This window comes from Leuciscus leuciscus (assembly GCF_965113295.1).
Source record: "Leuciscus leuciscus genome assembly, chromosome: 8".
Classification (NCBI taxonomy): domain Eukaryota; kingdom Metazoa; phylum Chordata; class Actinopteri; order Cypriniformes; family Leuciscidae; genus Leuciscus; species Leuciscus leuciscus.
In genome coordinates, this window is record NC_138732.1 from 23,332,070 (window position 1) to 23,347,425 (window position 15,356).

Genomic DNA, 15,356 nt, shown 5'->3' on the forward strand with positions numbered 1-15,356 from the left:
AATATATGAACATGTTGTGTAATAAGATTACACAAATATCTGAAGCATTCAAAGAACGCACCTAATCCGTGTCTGTGGGTTGACATTGGAGGCATGGTGGACCACACTTTAGTGATTGGATTGTAGCACTCCACCATGTTAGAGGTCTTGAGCCCATCCCTTCCTCCTACCACATAGAGTTTGTTGTCGATCACTGCCACCCCGAACTGAAGTCTTCGCCCATTCATGATGCCAACCTGGATCCATTTGTTTGTGCGAAGGTCATACTTCTCTATTGTTGTAGACCCTAAATGTAGACATACTCTGAGTTTATTGTTAGTTGTAGATTTGCATGCTGCACTGCTAATAGCTGTCAGCGACAAAAAGTCTCTCAGAGACAAAATCAAATAGATAATGACTTGAATTCTGCTGAACATCCTGTGTACAAAAAATATCTATTTTATGGCAATGAGAGATACTGCTATAAGGAAAGTCAGGAAAGAGATAAATAATGGTCCACCTTTAGAGGCGTCCATCCCTCCAACAGCGTAGAGCGATCCAACAGTGGATTTCCGTGGTTTGGTTCTTGGGCTCTGTAGCATGGGACGGCGCTCTGGTAAAAGATGGTACTTCATGGCTTCCATCAGGAGCTTCTGGCATTCCAGGTCTTCTGAAAACATCTTATTGTTTTCCAGATCAGCAAGAAGCTAAATCAAGAAAATAGTGCATTAACATCCAACAGAAAAAGGGACTAAACAGTGGAATGTTGAAGAATAACATTTAAATATTAGATTAGGTTTTTAGGTATTACATTCAATTGTATGAAACGACCAATAGTCTCATATGCATGTTATTGGCAAACCTGTGGCGGTAAAAGGGGGAGTCGAATATACGCCAGTAACACTCCTAGATCCTGCTGCCGGGGCTGCACATCATAGCGAACCCACATCATCAGTGCTTGAAAAATCGTTTCTTCATCTGGAACATTGATTTCATCACTGGCCAAAAGCTTGACAATTTCCATTGTGGGTAGCAGGAGGAACTCCTGATTCTGAATGACCTCTAGAAAGTGTTCCTGAAATATTAAGCAATTGTATTTGGTTTATATTATAAATCTGTGAGACATTGATAAATGCTATGAGACATTAATTGCAAGTCCTGAACTACATGTACAATTCCAAAATATATTTATTTAGGCCTATTTAAAATATCAGTTATATTTAATGATTTTAAATATTTAAATGTTTTCTCACTGTGAGATGCAGCAGTCCAGTTAAGTCTGACGTTACAAGTAAACACTTGTACAACAAACACTTCTTCAGATTCCAAACGCAAACTTATATACACTAATGTGCTGTAGTACTACCAAAAACTCATGATCCTAATCTTTATCTCCATACCGCGTGACCCTTTTTTCTTTTTTCTCAATAGTCCACTTTAAACATTCTACTATCAATAGCAGTCAATGGAGTGTTAGTAGACTGTCTAGGAGACCTATTGTGCAAAATTCAATTTTACATGGTGTTTGAACATAAATGTGTGTCGGCAGTGTGTGTACAACCGGCAGTGTGTGTAATTTATCTCATTCCACTAAAAAATTGTATAATAAATGATCTGTGGGGTCTTTTGAGCTAAAACTTCATAGACACATCCTGGGGACACTTGGGACTTATATTACATCTTTTAAAAAAGGGGCATAATAGGTCCCCTTTAATATCTGCTAACACTTTATTTTGATGGTTCCCCAATAGACATTCTACTGACCACAAGTAACTTTACAATTATACGTCAACTTTTACCCTAAAACTATAACCTAGTAGTCTCTAATGAGAGTTAGTTGACATGTAGTTGCAAATTACTGAGAGTTGGCTGACATGTACGTAGTTGCAAAATTAGTAGAATGTCTAAAGTGGATTATCGAAATAAAGTGTAATCCCTGTACTGTAATCTCAGTGATCATTTTTGTTCAGGAGTCATACAAATATTGGAGTTTGTGAGCCTGGAGAGTGTAGTGAATAGCATGATTATAATTTTTTTTTAAAGCTTCGTTTAAAATAGTGATATGAATAATTAATGATCACATACTACTGTTAAGCTAGTATTTTCACTTGAAAGGGAGTAGAGGTTTGGACCTGAAAGAGTATTCGATATGTCACGAATTAACAAGTGGATGGCACTGACACAAAATATAACATCTTTGTTTTGAATGATGCATTTTTGAGAATCTACTAAATGTTTAAAAATATGTCATATCAGTGATATAATGATCTGCTCCAGTGCGTCCACAAGGACATCCGAGTTGCTCTCTGATAAAACCATTTTGCAAAGGATCAACTTGTAGCAAGTGAAGAGGATGCCGGAAATCTCTCTAACAAGCTTGTTCATTACTTATGGCACTTCCAGAGTCTCCTTTGTGCATCAGAAGTAATCCCCATTGATTATGTTGCAAATAAGGGTAGTAAACATCCTATTGATCATTAATCAGATCTAAACAGCATCATCCCTGCTAAAGCCGTGCCTGGGCTCTCGGAGCTTAGCTCAGACACACATAATTAAATGAGTACCATGCATTGATTTTCAGCCCCTCCTCAATATAGATTTAAACCCTACTTCTTCTGGTGACATTGATATAGATTCATTATTCGCAATTACCATCACAAGCACCCTGGCAATTAATTGAATACATTAATTCTGTTTCACTGCAAACATTTATTTAAAGGCCTCTCAGGGCATATATTTCAGGCAAGGGCATTAAACTGAACAGCAAGTAACAGGTCCTGCAGCAATATTAGTGTGAGAGGCACAAGGCTCCGTAAGATCTAAATGGATTAAATTGTAAGGGAGGATGTGAGAATTTAATGGGTTGCGCCAAATCTAATGTATTTATGAGGGGAAATTTGACTTAGAGCAGTGTTTGTGTTGTCAGTCATTTATCTAAGCGTTGTCTCAGTTGCTTTATTCTGCACATGCTTTTCCTCTTGTGACTGCAAACGAATCTCCATTTTACATTCAAAAGAAAATACATTGACTTCCAGCATGCTACAGGCCATAGATGTCTTGAACTGAGACATTAACCCATGTAAGACTGCAGCTTCTCACACACACACACACACACACACACACACACACACACACACACACACAAAAAAAAAAAAGATGTAATGTCAGGATGAGACAGAAACAAGGAAAAACAAGCTAAAAAATAACTTTATAATCTGAACACCACAGCAAGCAAACCAGGAAGCTCTGTTACGCTGTGTTCATTACCGAAGCGATGGAACAGGAAATTTTCTGCTTGTGTTCTCTGATTAGATTAACCTCTCTGCTCTGGAAAGCCCTTTGTAAACAGCCTGTGCAGATGTCCTTCAGGAGATAACGGCTATCTTCCTAAGTTGTTTCCACACTTGGGAAGAGAAATGCCCATCAAGCAAATGTGCTCTGTGGATCCTTGGGCTCCTGAGAATACTTAATGTATTGGCATTATTTAACCAAAGCTGCTTTTGCTATATTTCTCACACATCAAAGAGCTCTGCACACCCCTTTAGACTGACCGCATGCTGAGATACAAAATGTCACATCAAGTAATTTTATGCTTGGAATTCTCTATGTCAGTGACTAGGTTTTAAAACTTGTGGTATTTCCTGTTTTTCAATATGCAGGAAAAAAAGTTGACAGGTACAAGATTTTATTTTAAAGTTTACCTCAAAATGAAAATTCTGCCACCCTAATGTTGCTTCAAACCTTTATGAATTTAGTTTGGTCGATGGAACACAAAAGGAGACATTGAGAAGAATGTTCATGCTGCTATCTTCCATACAATGAAAACTGGAGCGGTCAAGCAGGGCAAAAAAATTAAAAATTTGCTAAAAAAATCAGTCCACATGTTTCATGCATTACATTCTAAGTAGGCTACTCTGAAATCATATGATATATTTCAGTCTGTAATTTACTCAATGTCTAGCCTTAAATTTTTTTGATTGACAGTTCTGATAACCATTTAGCTTTCATTGTATGGAAAAGAGCTGCTTGGATATTCTGGGATAAATTTCTCCTTTTGAATAAGTCATCTTACTTTAGCAGTAGTTTCTTACATGAAAATACTATGTCTAGAATTGTACTGTGATAACAGTGTCATTTTCTATGATAACAGACCTTTTAATTTAATATAAAAAAAACCAGATGAATAAATATTGAAATATAATTCAAGATAATTGGGTAAGCATCTTTAAATTTCTTTTGAAATCATTGTGGTGATTAGTTTTTCTTTTGGCTGGGATTTTTGACCTTTGTCACTTTTAATTACATTTAATTTAATTATATTACATTTTCCTCCAGCCAATGTAATAGTGGTACAAAACACAGAATTGATGTTAACTTACAATCTATAGTATCTATATTTCCCTACACTGTATGTGGAAATATTGTGTGTTATAGTACAGAAATAATTCATAATCTTTTTTACAATTGTTTTCCTTTTTGGTAAAACCCATGATTATTGGGTTTTGTATGCTAAATGTTGATATCTCATATGAATATTCCCCTGATGGTTGTTATCTCTGAACCTTTAGTATGAGATACATACTAAAAAATCAATTATTCTGACAATCAACAAGCCTAAATTTAAATGCATCTGTACATTACAAAATAAGTAAAAAGCAACAGTAATATAAACCGGCAAATAGTAAAACAATGAAACCGCATAATTTATTCATGCCAGAGTGCATGCTGGGAACATCGCCAGCTTGTACTCTAGACATTATACTAGTTAATCTGTAAATATGCATGAGCTTACTGTAATGCAGACACAGATAATCATTGGGATTCTACAACCATCATAATCATTCAACTCCCATTCACTGTGAAAATATACAGGCGTTATTTAACTGTAATTCTACAATTACGACTGTGAAAATTACTGTAAAAGGTCAGCAACTAGCAGTCAGGACAAATGTTAGCGCTATTTATAGCTAATTTATAATTTATCCTAGACAAGCTACTTTGTATGCCAGGTCCTACCATAGTGTAGTTGTGAGCGACATTCAAAAGATCCATGCATCCCTGTGCATCCGCAAACGAACGGATCCCCAGGCAGTTGGATGGGTGCAGTTGTTTCATCAGAAAGTTGCAGCAGACCTGAATAACTTGTGAGAGCTGGAGGAGGCAAGCAGCAGCTAAAAGACTTTCAATTGTCTCCTCTTTTAGCTCCAGGACTCCTGTAAATTTAGAGAAAATACTTAAATATGCAGGAAACTTTTCAGAATTATTCTAGGGATAAAATGCTATGTTTAACTGGTGCAATATGTTAAACAGTTAGTTTGTGTTTGTAAATTAGTGTTTTGCCCACTGGCATCAACGGAAAAAAAATTGATCTGTTTGTGGATGGCACACATCTGCTATGTACTACTAGTGCACGCAAAAAGTCCGCAAGTGGAATGTAGATACTCACCAGTATAAGCAAAATGAACCAGTGCTTTCAGCGCCTCAGGATCAACACCCTCCATTTTAATTTCCTCTTGTTTTGCCTCCCTCACATCATTTGTGAACATTGCAGCAAAGTAGTCTGAAACTGCACTCAGGACAAGTCTGCAAATAATTGTGCAAAAATGTTTAAACATGCAACCGCATACTTCACGATGAACTCAAACAACCTCTCCAGAGTCGTCTTCGTAGAAAATTCCTCCCATACAAAAATATTTATCTCAGTGCTGTGTGAGCAGCTATTTTCACCAGGTTGTTTCATGCGGCTCTGGGATGATGTTGATTGAGCTTAGTGTCAAACTGGGACATGCAGTTGAGCTTTGGCTACAGAGATTTTTCCAACAGAATAGCATCAAAACACTCAGCAGCGGCCGAGAGATTTCTTTAAATAAACACTGTTTTAGAGTCCTTGAAGAAAGTTCAACACGCTCTGTAGTTTGAAATGGAGCATGCAGCACAGTTTTGACACTTCTTGACGCTACTATTTGCATATCTGTCCTTAAAGGAACAGTGAACACAAAATGAAAATTGTGTAATCATTTTACCTTAATTTATGTTGTTGCAAACCCATGACTTTTTCAGAATTTTGATCAAGGTAGTCATTGCAATTTTCCATGAAATTACAGTGAATTGGTGAATTCTTCAAAAAGAATGCAGAAGCACCATAAAATGTCTTTGTGTGATATATTTCAAGTTTTCTGAAGCCAAACTGTATCTTTGTGTAAGATACAGATCAAAAAACATTATTCACTGAAAATCTTGAACCCCCTGCACCCCATAGCTCCGTAACACGTTCATGAGAGAATTATATCAGTTACATGACAGATTGGTTCACAAAACCACACTGTTAGACTTTTCTGTAATTTCTACAGTTATTTACTTTAAATCCCCCAGTATTATACTGCTATTTCTCTTTACAGTAAATAACTGTGATTCCAATTGCATCATGGGAATTTTCTGTGACGTCTAACACCACATACAGAGACTTACTGTATTTTTTAAATTTGCTGTATACTACTGTATTTGACGTAACTGCCTCTCTGGCTGGCACCATTCCACCGTGCTTTTTATTTCCTAATTTTTGCCTTACACCACGTGTCTACAACGCTATAATAGCCAGAGGCTGTCTATATTGGACACATTGAAGCGACCGGACCTTTAAATGCAAACCTGTTTATCCCTTGTAAGAACTAGTGCGAGCGCTTGGACTCGTATCGGACTACGTCTGAAATATAACGGCCGCGGCGCATCACTACACTGTCTGGGATTTGTCGTGTCGCGTCAGACAGACATCCAGTGTAGGTAATGGGGTCTGTCTTTTGTTGGATCGCGACGTTCGTGTCTGGCCCGGGGAAGAGACGGAATTCACTTCACCGAGAGAGAGATCAGCAAGCAAGGTAAAAAAAAAAAAAAAAAAAAAAAAACATTCTGTGTATGTTGACAGGATTGTGCCCAGTTTAACGTATGTTATAACGTTAACGTTAGCCTAACGTTACTCGTCGTCAACATGGCGGTAACGAACTTTACCATGGTAAACTGAGCTAACGTTTCATTTTACACACTTTGTTAGATTATTGAATTGTCGAGTTAAAATATGCCAACGAGCAACGCGTTTACATTAACAATAAATGTGAATAAACTAATGTGAAATTCTGTTTATATCCTAATGTTGGCCTACTGATGAGAACCTTTATAGTTTTAGCATTAGTTTGCAAACTATACCATATTATAGTTGTTTTTTTTTAATGGAATTTAATATTTACTTCCATTTTTGTGTTTAAAGGCAACTGCAACAAAGCGCCAATTCGCGCCAGTGACTTAGCAAGATTCCAGAGGTAGGCCAGCCCATTTGTGATATATTTTGAGATAAGTTTGCTGAAATGATTAGCATACACTATGTGAAAATTGCTTTTGAGCCACTGGTGCAGACTAGGTAGCTAACAATATCTTATAAAATCTCTATAAAATTGGCTAACTTTATATCAAATAAGTGACCTTTGCATTATGTCTAACTTTATTACACAGCAAATGAACCAATCAGAAGATGGACCATTGTCTTTGTTCAGTCTCACCAGATTAAATGTATCCAGGTAAGCACTGCAGTAAAACTCTCACTAATTCATTCAGACCAAATCTAGCATTCTAAACAACTTAAGTTTATATTTTTGCATTATTTTTATATTTTATTAGCCAGCGACTCTACCATTGCAGTTCCACCTGACTAGGAAGGTCCTAATATCAGCGCACAGGTGGGTTAACTACTGTAGGAAGGAGAACGATCATCACACAGTGATTTCTTGCATGTATCTTACTGTGTATTTGTCTCAAACAGGTACTCCTTCACTGCAGACAAGCGGAAATGGGCTAAAATCATCTATTTCAGTCGTTCAACTTCTTTCTATGCATCTCAGCATTTTTGGACAGAATTTAGGATTTGTAAGTATTAAAATTTAATCTGGCATAATTTAATTTAGTTCTTTTGTATGCTATTTATTGACAAAAGCTGTTTACAAATATATATTCTTAAGTTTTTGTGAAAATAATAATAAAAATTAACAAAAAAGGAGGTTAAAAATATTGTGACACTAATATTCTCTCTCTCTCTCTCTCTCTCTCTCTCTCTCTCTCTCTCTCTCTCTCTCTCTCTCTCTCTCTCTCTCTCTCTCTCTCTCTCTCATATAGTTTTGGAACCGGGATCTCCTCTGAAGGACTGAGTACATTTGTGTTTGTGGGCACGCATGCAGACCAGGGAACACTCTGATGTTGTCAATCAAGTTCTGAACAGGAACCAATCTTTGGAGAAGTTCATTTATTCACAAAGGTGGACAAAAACATTGTGTTGGCTTTTTAAAGATTATTTTGATGATGACTTTTACTCCTATGCTGTAGAAAAGATGGAGTAGACAGTCAGACATTGATAATAATAATAAATGTTTCTTGAGCATCAAAGAGACTTCTTTCAAAAACATTACGCCACTTAAATACTTCTTTTGGCCACCAGTGTACATGAATCCAACACATTTTTGGAAATAAGTGAAATTATTTTTAAGGTGGGGTTATGTGTCTTGTATTGTGAAAAGAACTATGTTTTGTCCTGTTTTGGACATTTCCTTTTTGAATGCTTAATGTATTTATATTCTGCAGTTTTATGAATGTAATGGTTGATATTTCATTATAATACTTGTATAAGCTAAACAACCAATGACTCTACATTCATTTAGTCAAATGCTAATGTTTTGTTTATGATTTTATGTATGTTTTCAAAAATGTTTGCAGTGAAGGACAGCACATAATGTGTTAATTTAACACGTTTACACATCTTTGTGCTAACCTCTCTGACATATTTACTTTGTTAAAATCATTAACACAATGAATGAGTTAAAATTAACACAAAAAATGTTGTCTCTAAACTTACCCATTAATGTGTAAAAATTTCACACATCATTTCCAGCATTGGCATGTTTATTTTGTGATATATATGAAATGTTTTAAATAAATAAATGGTATTTTGTGATAACTTTGTCTAATTGGTTTGTATGAAAGTAGTACTTATGTAGGATAAAAATAAAATTAATCATATATCAAAATTATCAAATCTAATTTATATTTAGTACAAATAAAAATAATTACAGTAGTGTACTGATTAGCTTAGTTTTTACAGTAATGCACTGTACTGATTAGCTTCGTTTTTACAGTAATGCACTGTATTACACAAAACTGAAATACGGTTTGGTACTGTAACTCTTAATTACAGTAACTTACTGGCAACAGTGTTGCCAGTAAGTTACTGTAAAAAACCCTTGAAAAGTCTAACAGTGCGTCTGTACATTTCTGTAATGGGACGTGGTTACACTTTATTTTAATGGTCCACTTTAGACATTCTAGTAACTATAAGTAACTTTGTCACTACATGTCAACTAAGTCTTATTAGAGTATTAATAGATTGTAGTAGACTCATGTATTAAAGGAACCCAAAAATGTAAATGTAAAATTAATTTACTAACCCTCATGTCATTCTGAACACATAGGCCTTTCATTCATCTTCCACCAAAACTCTAACACATTAAAAAGTACAAAAGCTCAGTAGTACTTGTTAGATGCACAAGGATCAATAAGGAATTTATGTTCTGAAGAAGAATGGAAGACTTTTGGGTTTGGAACCACATTAGGGTGAGTAAATGATGACAGAATTTTCCTTTTTGTGTGAATTCTTTTTCTATTCTACTTCCTTACACGAAGACTTCAGACATATGACTTCAGAAGACTATATATAGTACATGAATCATAATGAACAATTTTATGGTGCTTGTGCAGCCTTCTTGAAACTTGAAAGCTCCAGTTCACATTTATTGCATAAAAAAATAAATTAAATAAAAACAGGACAGCTCTTTAATGTTTCTCCTTTTGTTTTGTGAAGAATAATGTCATGTTTTTGGAGTCTGTTTAGGTGAACTATTCCTCTAAAGTTAACTAAGAGTAAAATGAAAGCTTTACTGATAGCATTTAGTTGTTTTAAGTAGCTGTACTAATAGTTTGATTTTGTCTAAGAAAGATGAATGTAAATTCAGTCTCTTTTCAGTTGATTTCTAGAGAAGTATTGCACTGAATTTTAAGCAGCGTTCCCTTATGTCCGGTTCAGCTGTCTGTTTTTGCAGTGAAAGTAGGACATTTGAAACGCCTTGATTCGGTGGAGACTCACCTGTGTGCAGGGATCTTGTGATCTCCAGCTATCAAAAGTACATCACACAGCTGCTTGTGCTGAAGATAGGTCTCCATCTTTCGAAAGGTCTGTTCCGCATGATTTGTGGCCTGGAAAAACTCATCTGAGCAGTTGGAGCTCATCCTAGAGAGACTGTTCAAAGCCAACCTGTGGGAAAGAGGAAGATCGGAGTTGAGCTGAGACCGAGCGATGTGCGCTTCTGTCAGTTTGATATGGCTATTTGATCTACGCGGGTGACAGGAAAAACGTAACTAACACCTGCACAAGCTGCTGTGTCCACCTGTGACTTCATCTTTTATTTTCCCCTCAATTGAACCGTCAGTTCTGAGGTTCCACAGAGTTACACTGACTGACAGGTCATGTTGGAGAAAATGTGTTTGGATTGCGGTAAAGCATGAGTCACGGACATGTGCACTTCAGTGTTTATAGAACACTCTTCCAACTCTAATAGCTGTTTAATAGCAGTTTAGATCAAAGAGAAAAATTACATTTCTGTCATAATTTACTTACATCATATCATTACAAACCTGTATGACTTCCTTTCTTTGGTCCATACAAAATGAATGTTTGTTTTTGTTCTTGTGTTCCACAGAAAAGTAAAACATCTTACAGGGTTGGAATGACACAAGGGTGATTAAACAATGACAGAATTTTCATTTTGGGGGCAACTGTTCCTTTAACATATCTATCATCTGGGTGGACATATTCCTGAAATGTGTGTATGGCAAAGTATTATTTGGACATGCAGATTTAGGGGTTATTTGACTCTTACAGCAGTGCTTCAGTTAGTGAACCCATGACATACCAAACAGGCAAGGTCTTTGAATATAAATTTGTAATATTACTTGGAAAAGCAGTTAGCTTGAGCAAACTTAATAAGTATGTCATGAACAATTTTGTGCCATTTTCCATCAATTTTCTCTGCAGCACACATGCTGTTAATGTCATAATAAAAGAAACACATTTATAGCTTTTTCAAAGAATGATAGCAATGGCCGATTTTACCTTCATAATATTAGACTATTTGATGGCTTTATCAATTTTTTGGAGTTTGCACCCACAAAAACAAGCTCCGCCAATGACTGTCATCATGTTGGTTGATGCAGTTTTTGTATGTGTGAATTATACACTGAAGTCATAACAATACTCTTTTTTTCTTCCAATTGGACATTAGTGATTCTATGTATATCTTCCTTCACACTTGTCAGAGCTAAAATTGAAACCATTAGAGCTAAACTCCGTAAATAAGTGGATTGAAAGCCAGAGTTTTCCAAAGGGGCAGATTACCATTTGCACAAACTTCACTGTTTTTATTTATTCTTTTGGATGCACAGGACTTTGCGGGGATCTGGTCTCTTCATAGAGCCTTGATAATGTAAATTCGGAGCTGCTCTCTCTGCAGACCGGTAGATTACAAGCCATTGTGCTGCATCTGAATAATCCCTCTGACTCACAGCAAACAATCTAAAGCCTTTATTTTGCTGTCCTTCACGGAACAAATCCGTGGCTGACATTTAACCAGTCCACAACACTGTTCAAAAAAGTCTAGCTGCCGTAGGGACGCACAGTATGCATTTTGATTACTTTTCTGTAATTAAATGCCATAAAAAAAAAAGGCATTTTCCAAAAACTCTGCAATTATGGATTGCTTTGTATGACTGGTTATATTAACTGCAGTCAACCGAGATTTGCATAACAAAAACAAAGTATTCATTGTGATATTTTTAATAGCTGCACGTCCTTTTGTCCATTTCAAGAGTTGCAAAACCATAAAGTTGGGAATGAATATTAAGCACCTGATAAAACGTTATGATCTCGTAAAAGTTTTAATTACAAAGTAAATCCCAGTGAAAGCTGCGCTCACTGGATCAGTGGTTTTGTGAACTGTGACTCCGTCCTTAGAGGCGTAAAGCATGAAGCAGAATTTCACCCTTGTGTCCTCGACTTTGAAGGCAGACCTGCTCCATCATATGAGCTAGTTTTTATACATACTGCCGTATAAATCACATTAATTTCAGATACACGCTTCTATTCTCACTTTATAGCAGAATACCTGTGATGAGCAGTCAGTTGGCCCATTTAAAAAGATGAAGCTGGCTTGACATGAGTTGGCTTGATGAGCAAGGTGACTCTCATACGGAATACATTATCTTTATCTCTCTGGTCAGCTGTCAGGGGTAGGTGATCACACTGATATTTACAAGCGGAAGGGGGTTGACTTCTAAACATTCAAAATTGTCCTGGGGTTGCTCTGATCTAATGCAACATGCAAAGCCAAACTCATGCTGTCTGGCTGACGGATCATATCAAATATTATCGCACATATACTTTAGGCTATTGTAGAGCATCCAAAAAGTGTACGTTTGCATGCTTCCCTTTTATTATGTTTTGAGATAATGGTACCTTAGTTGAACAGACCACAGGATAAACAGTTTAAGTGTTCAGATGAAATATGTGTGGTGCTTCGGTTATTGGTTTTAAAGCCAGTAGCTGCTGATGTTGCATAAGACAATCAAGTGTTAAAGAAGACATTAAATGTACATCACATTCTTTGCATTATGCCAACATGTTTTTATTAATTAAAAGGGATACGTTTGCAGCTGCACGACATTAAAACTTTAACAATAGCGTATTTATATTGTGTAGACAGCAAAGGCTACCAGTCCCAGACTCCTTCTGGTCATTATAGGGTTGTTTTTTATGCTAAATAGATGGGTAATTTATCTCCATGACATTATAACGACATTTTGGCACAGAGCTGGGTGTACTGAATAAGAAATAAGCCAACATAAGAGGGGCTGTAAAAACCTAGATGCATTACTTTTGCTCAAAGGAATGCTGAGAGGACTTTTATGTCTACCAATATCGGAGAACCAAATTGCTTCTGTATCACTTTCTGAAAGGTTGTAAATTTACTGAAAATGTTTTCTTTCTGCTTGTGAAATTGGCTTTTTATATAAAGGGTCTTTAAGAGCCACAATACATCTGAAAAATGATGTATAGCAAACAAAACCACATTTTTGTAACCCTTAAATAATATCGGAGTTTCATACATATTGTATTATGTATTAATCTTACATTGTAATTGCTTTTGAAAAGATTTATCGTTGCTTGTTTTTATGTTTATCTTTTAATGTTTTTTTGGTGTTAATAATACACTGGTCTTCGAGTACTTGCTGTAAAATTTTAATCATTATGCACTATAAACAGGAAGAATGAGCAGCTCAGTAGTTTAACTGCTATGAAATATTGCATACTATGTATTCAGAGGGCATTTATAGGAATCTATTGTGGTGTATTACATAACCCATCATATCTCCATATCAGTACAGCATCTGAGCAGTTATTGAACTTGAACTGTATCACTCCATTCAACCAGATCAATAACAAGTGGGAAGTTGTTACAGTTACCTGAGCGTTTCTTGACAAGTGCCTGCCAACAGGCTCTTCAAACGCTATTTCAAGAGCCTAACACAGAGTGGAGCACCACAAAGGGATTTTACATCATCCCCTTCTTTCAAAAACAGATCCTTATCATCAGTAGTATCATCTGCCTTGAATATTTTATTCTTTAAAAACTGTGATTTGCTAAAGTGCACTAGCTCTGCATATCTGATAAGTGTTTTGATCAATACTCTCAACAAAAACTGCACAAAAATATTTATAATCATGCTTTCACAATTTTAGTGGTACAGCTCAGAGTCGTTGTCAATCAAATGAGAATTTTGCTAGGAGGTAGTTTTGAAGGATTTTTCAAGGATCTTATAATGAAATATGTGTCAGCATCTCTGCCCACGTGTGTTCTGCGCATGTATTCGGTTGACCTTTCAAGAAATAGCTGCTAGTGGTTGCAAACATACGGAAGCAGCCCTAAGCGATTTTAAGTGGCAGGATCTTATTCCTCATAGAACAGCGTGTCAGTGTCTCTTTCCTGGTTTCTGAAGCGTGCTTTGTTATTCAGTGATGCACAGTGCAAACATTATGTCGAAGCTGCACAACAGTGCTTTCCTGCTTAAAAAAGAATAACTGAACCAGTTCTGTGTGTCTGTGGGGTTTTCATCCATATTGCAATTTGCCTCTCTCTTCCAAAATGTCATTGAACAAGATGTTTCATTGTTAATGTAAACAATGTATTATAATTCAGCTTCTGAATCTTCTCTCCATGTTCAACCCTTAGATGCATACCTCGGGTCTTTAGTGACCTGGGGCGTCATTCACTACCCTCCTCCTCATAATTTTTTTTTAAGTTAGACATAAAATTTCGTAGTATTCCTCAATCTATTCATTAGAATCAATATAACAAGAAAAAGAAAATTATAAAAGAACGCCTGTTTTCCCATAATTTTTTTGTAAAAATTGTATAGGGTCTCGAACGACCCCAGGTGTGTAACAGTGTAAGTATATTTTTCTGCACAACAGTAATTTAATCTTTGATGACTGAATAAGTGCAATTCACCTTTATTCAACAATGTGGCAATGTCTAATACACAATGATGAAGTGTCGTTTCACTCATAGTTACCGCAGGCAGAAAACAAAAGAATAGGAAGTATCATCAGCAAAACTTTAAAGCCACACTAAGTAGAAATTGTGTTTTTGTCAAACAGTGATCCCTAGAGTCGCTGTGGAATACTTGCACTGTCGTAAATATATTATATTATAACGTTTTTTACATGATTGCAGCTAAATCACAAGTAAATAGTCTATAATCTAGGCCTACTGTATAATTTAATTTGTGTTGTTTTTATTGGAATGTAAACATTACAAAATGCCAGATAACATCAATTAAGTTAAATGTACGTCGCATTATTTCATAACATTGGCCGTTATGATGTCATTAGACATGATTATTGCAATTTATCATAATAGTTTGCAAATTGTGCTCGTTTACACTATTTACAACCTCTACATTAGGCTTATTTATGTCCTGATAATTATGTGAGATATTGAAAGCTGTTCTCATGATAATCGCAGGAATCAACATCAAACGGCGTTGTCTGATATCCCTCAGGACTACGTGATAAATACACCTCACAACACCTGAGTTCAGCTGGCAAACTAATTCGTGAGGCATAGCTATCTGATTTGTGAAACGGATTTAAATTCGATCTTCAATTCTCGCGCTTTATGCAGATTTAATGGAGTTCACGTCACCGAAAGCAACAGACATGATCTGCATTT

General features: G+C 36.1%; 1 protein-coding gene and 1 long non-coding RNA gene across 5 annotated transcripts in view; one reads left to right on the plus strand and one right to left on the minus strand.

The window, feature by feature from the left end:
- The window catches only part of klhl4 (kelch-like family member 4), a 48,449-nt gene that overhangs the window by 16,215 nt on the left and 16,878 nt on the right, over positions 1-15,356 (minus strand). For both annotated transcript variants that reach the window (XM_082177276.1, XM_082177275.1), the window contains exons 2-7: positions 10,157-10,324; positions 5,426-5,562; positions 4,996-5,192; positions 842-1,054; positions 500-686; positions 62-286 (exon numbers count right to left, since the gene is read on the minus strand). In XM_082177276.1, coding sequence (XP_082033402.1) covers positions 62-286; positions 500-686; positions 842-1,054; positions 4,996-5,192; positions 5,426-5,562; positions 10,157-10,299 — 1,102 coding nt within the window. In that variant the 5' untranslated portion in view covers positions 10,300-10,324. The remainder of the gene's footprint in view (positions 1-61; positions 287-499; positions 687-841; positions 1,055-4,995; positions 5,193-5,425; positions 5,563-10,156; positions 10,325-15,356) is intronic.
- On the plus strand, positions 6,349-8,506 carry LOC309504274. 3 transcript variants are annotated; one of them, XR_014208042.1, is made up of 5 exons: positions 6,350-7,292; positions 7,483-7,547; positions 7,648-7,706; positions 7,790-7,893; positions 8,140-8,506. It is a non-coding gene; the product is annotated as an uncharacterized lncRNA (long non-coding RNA). The 3 variants fall into 3 exon arrangements; XR_014208041.1 differs by having other exon boundaries at positions 7,483-7,706; XR_014208040.1 differs by having other exon boundaries at positions 6,349-7,292; positions 7,483-7,893.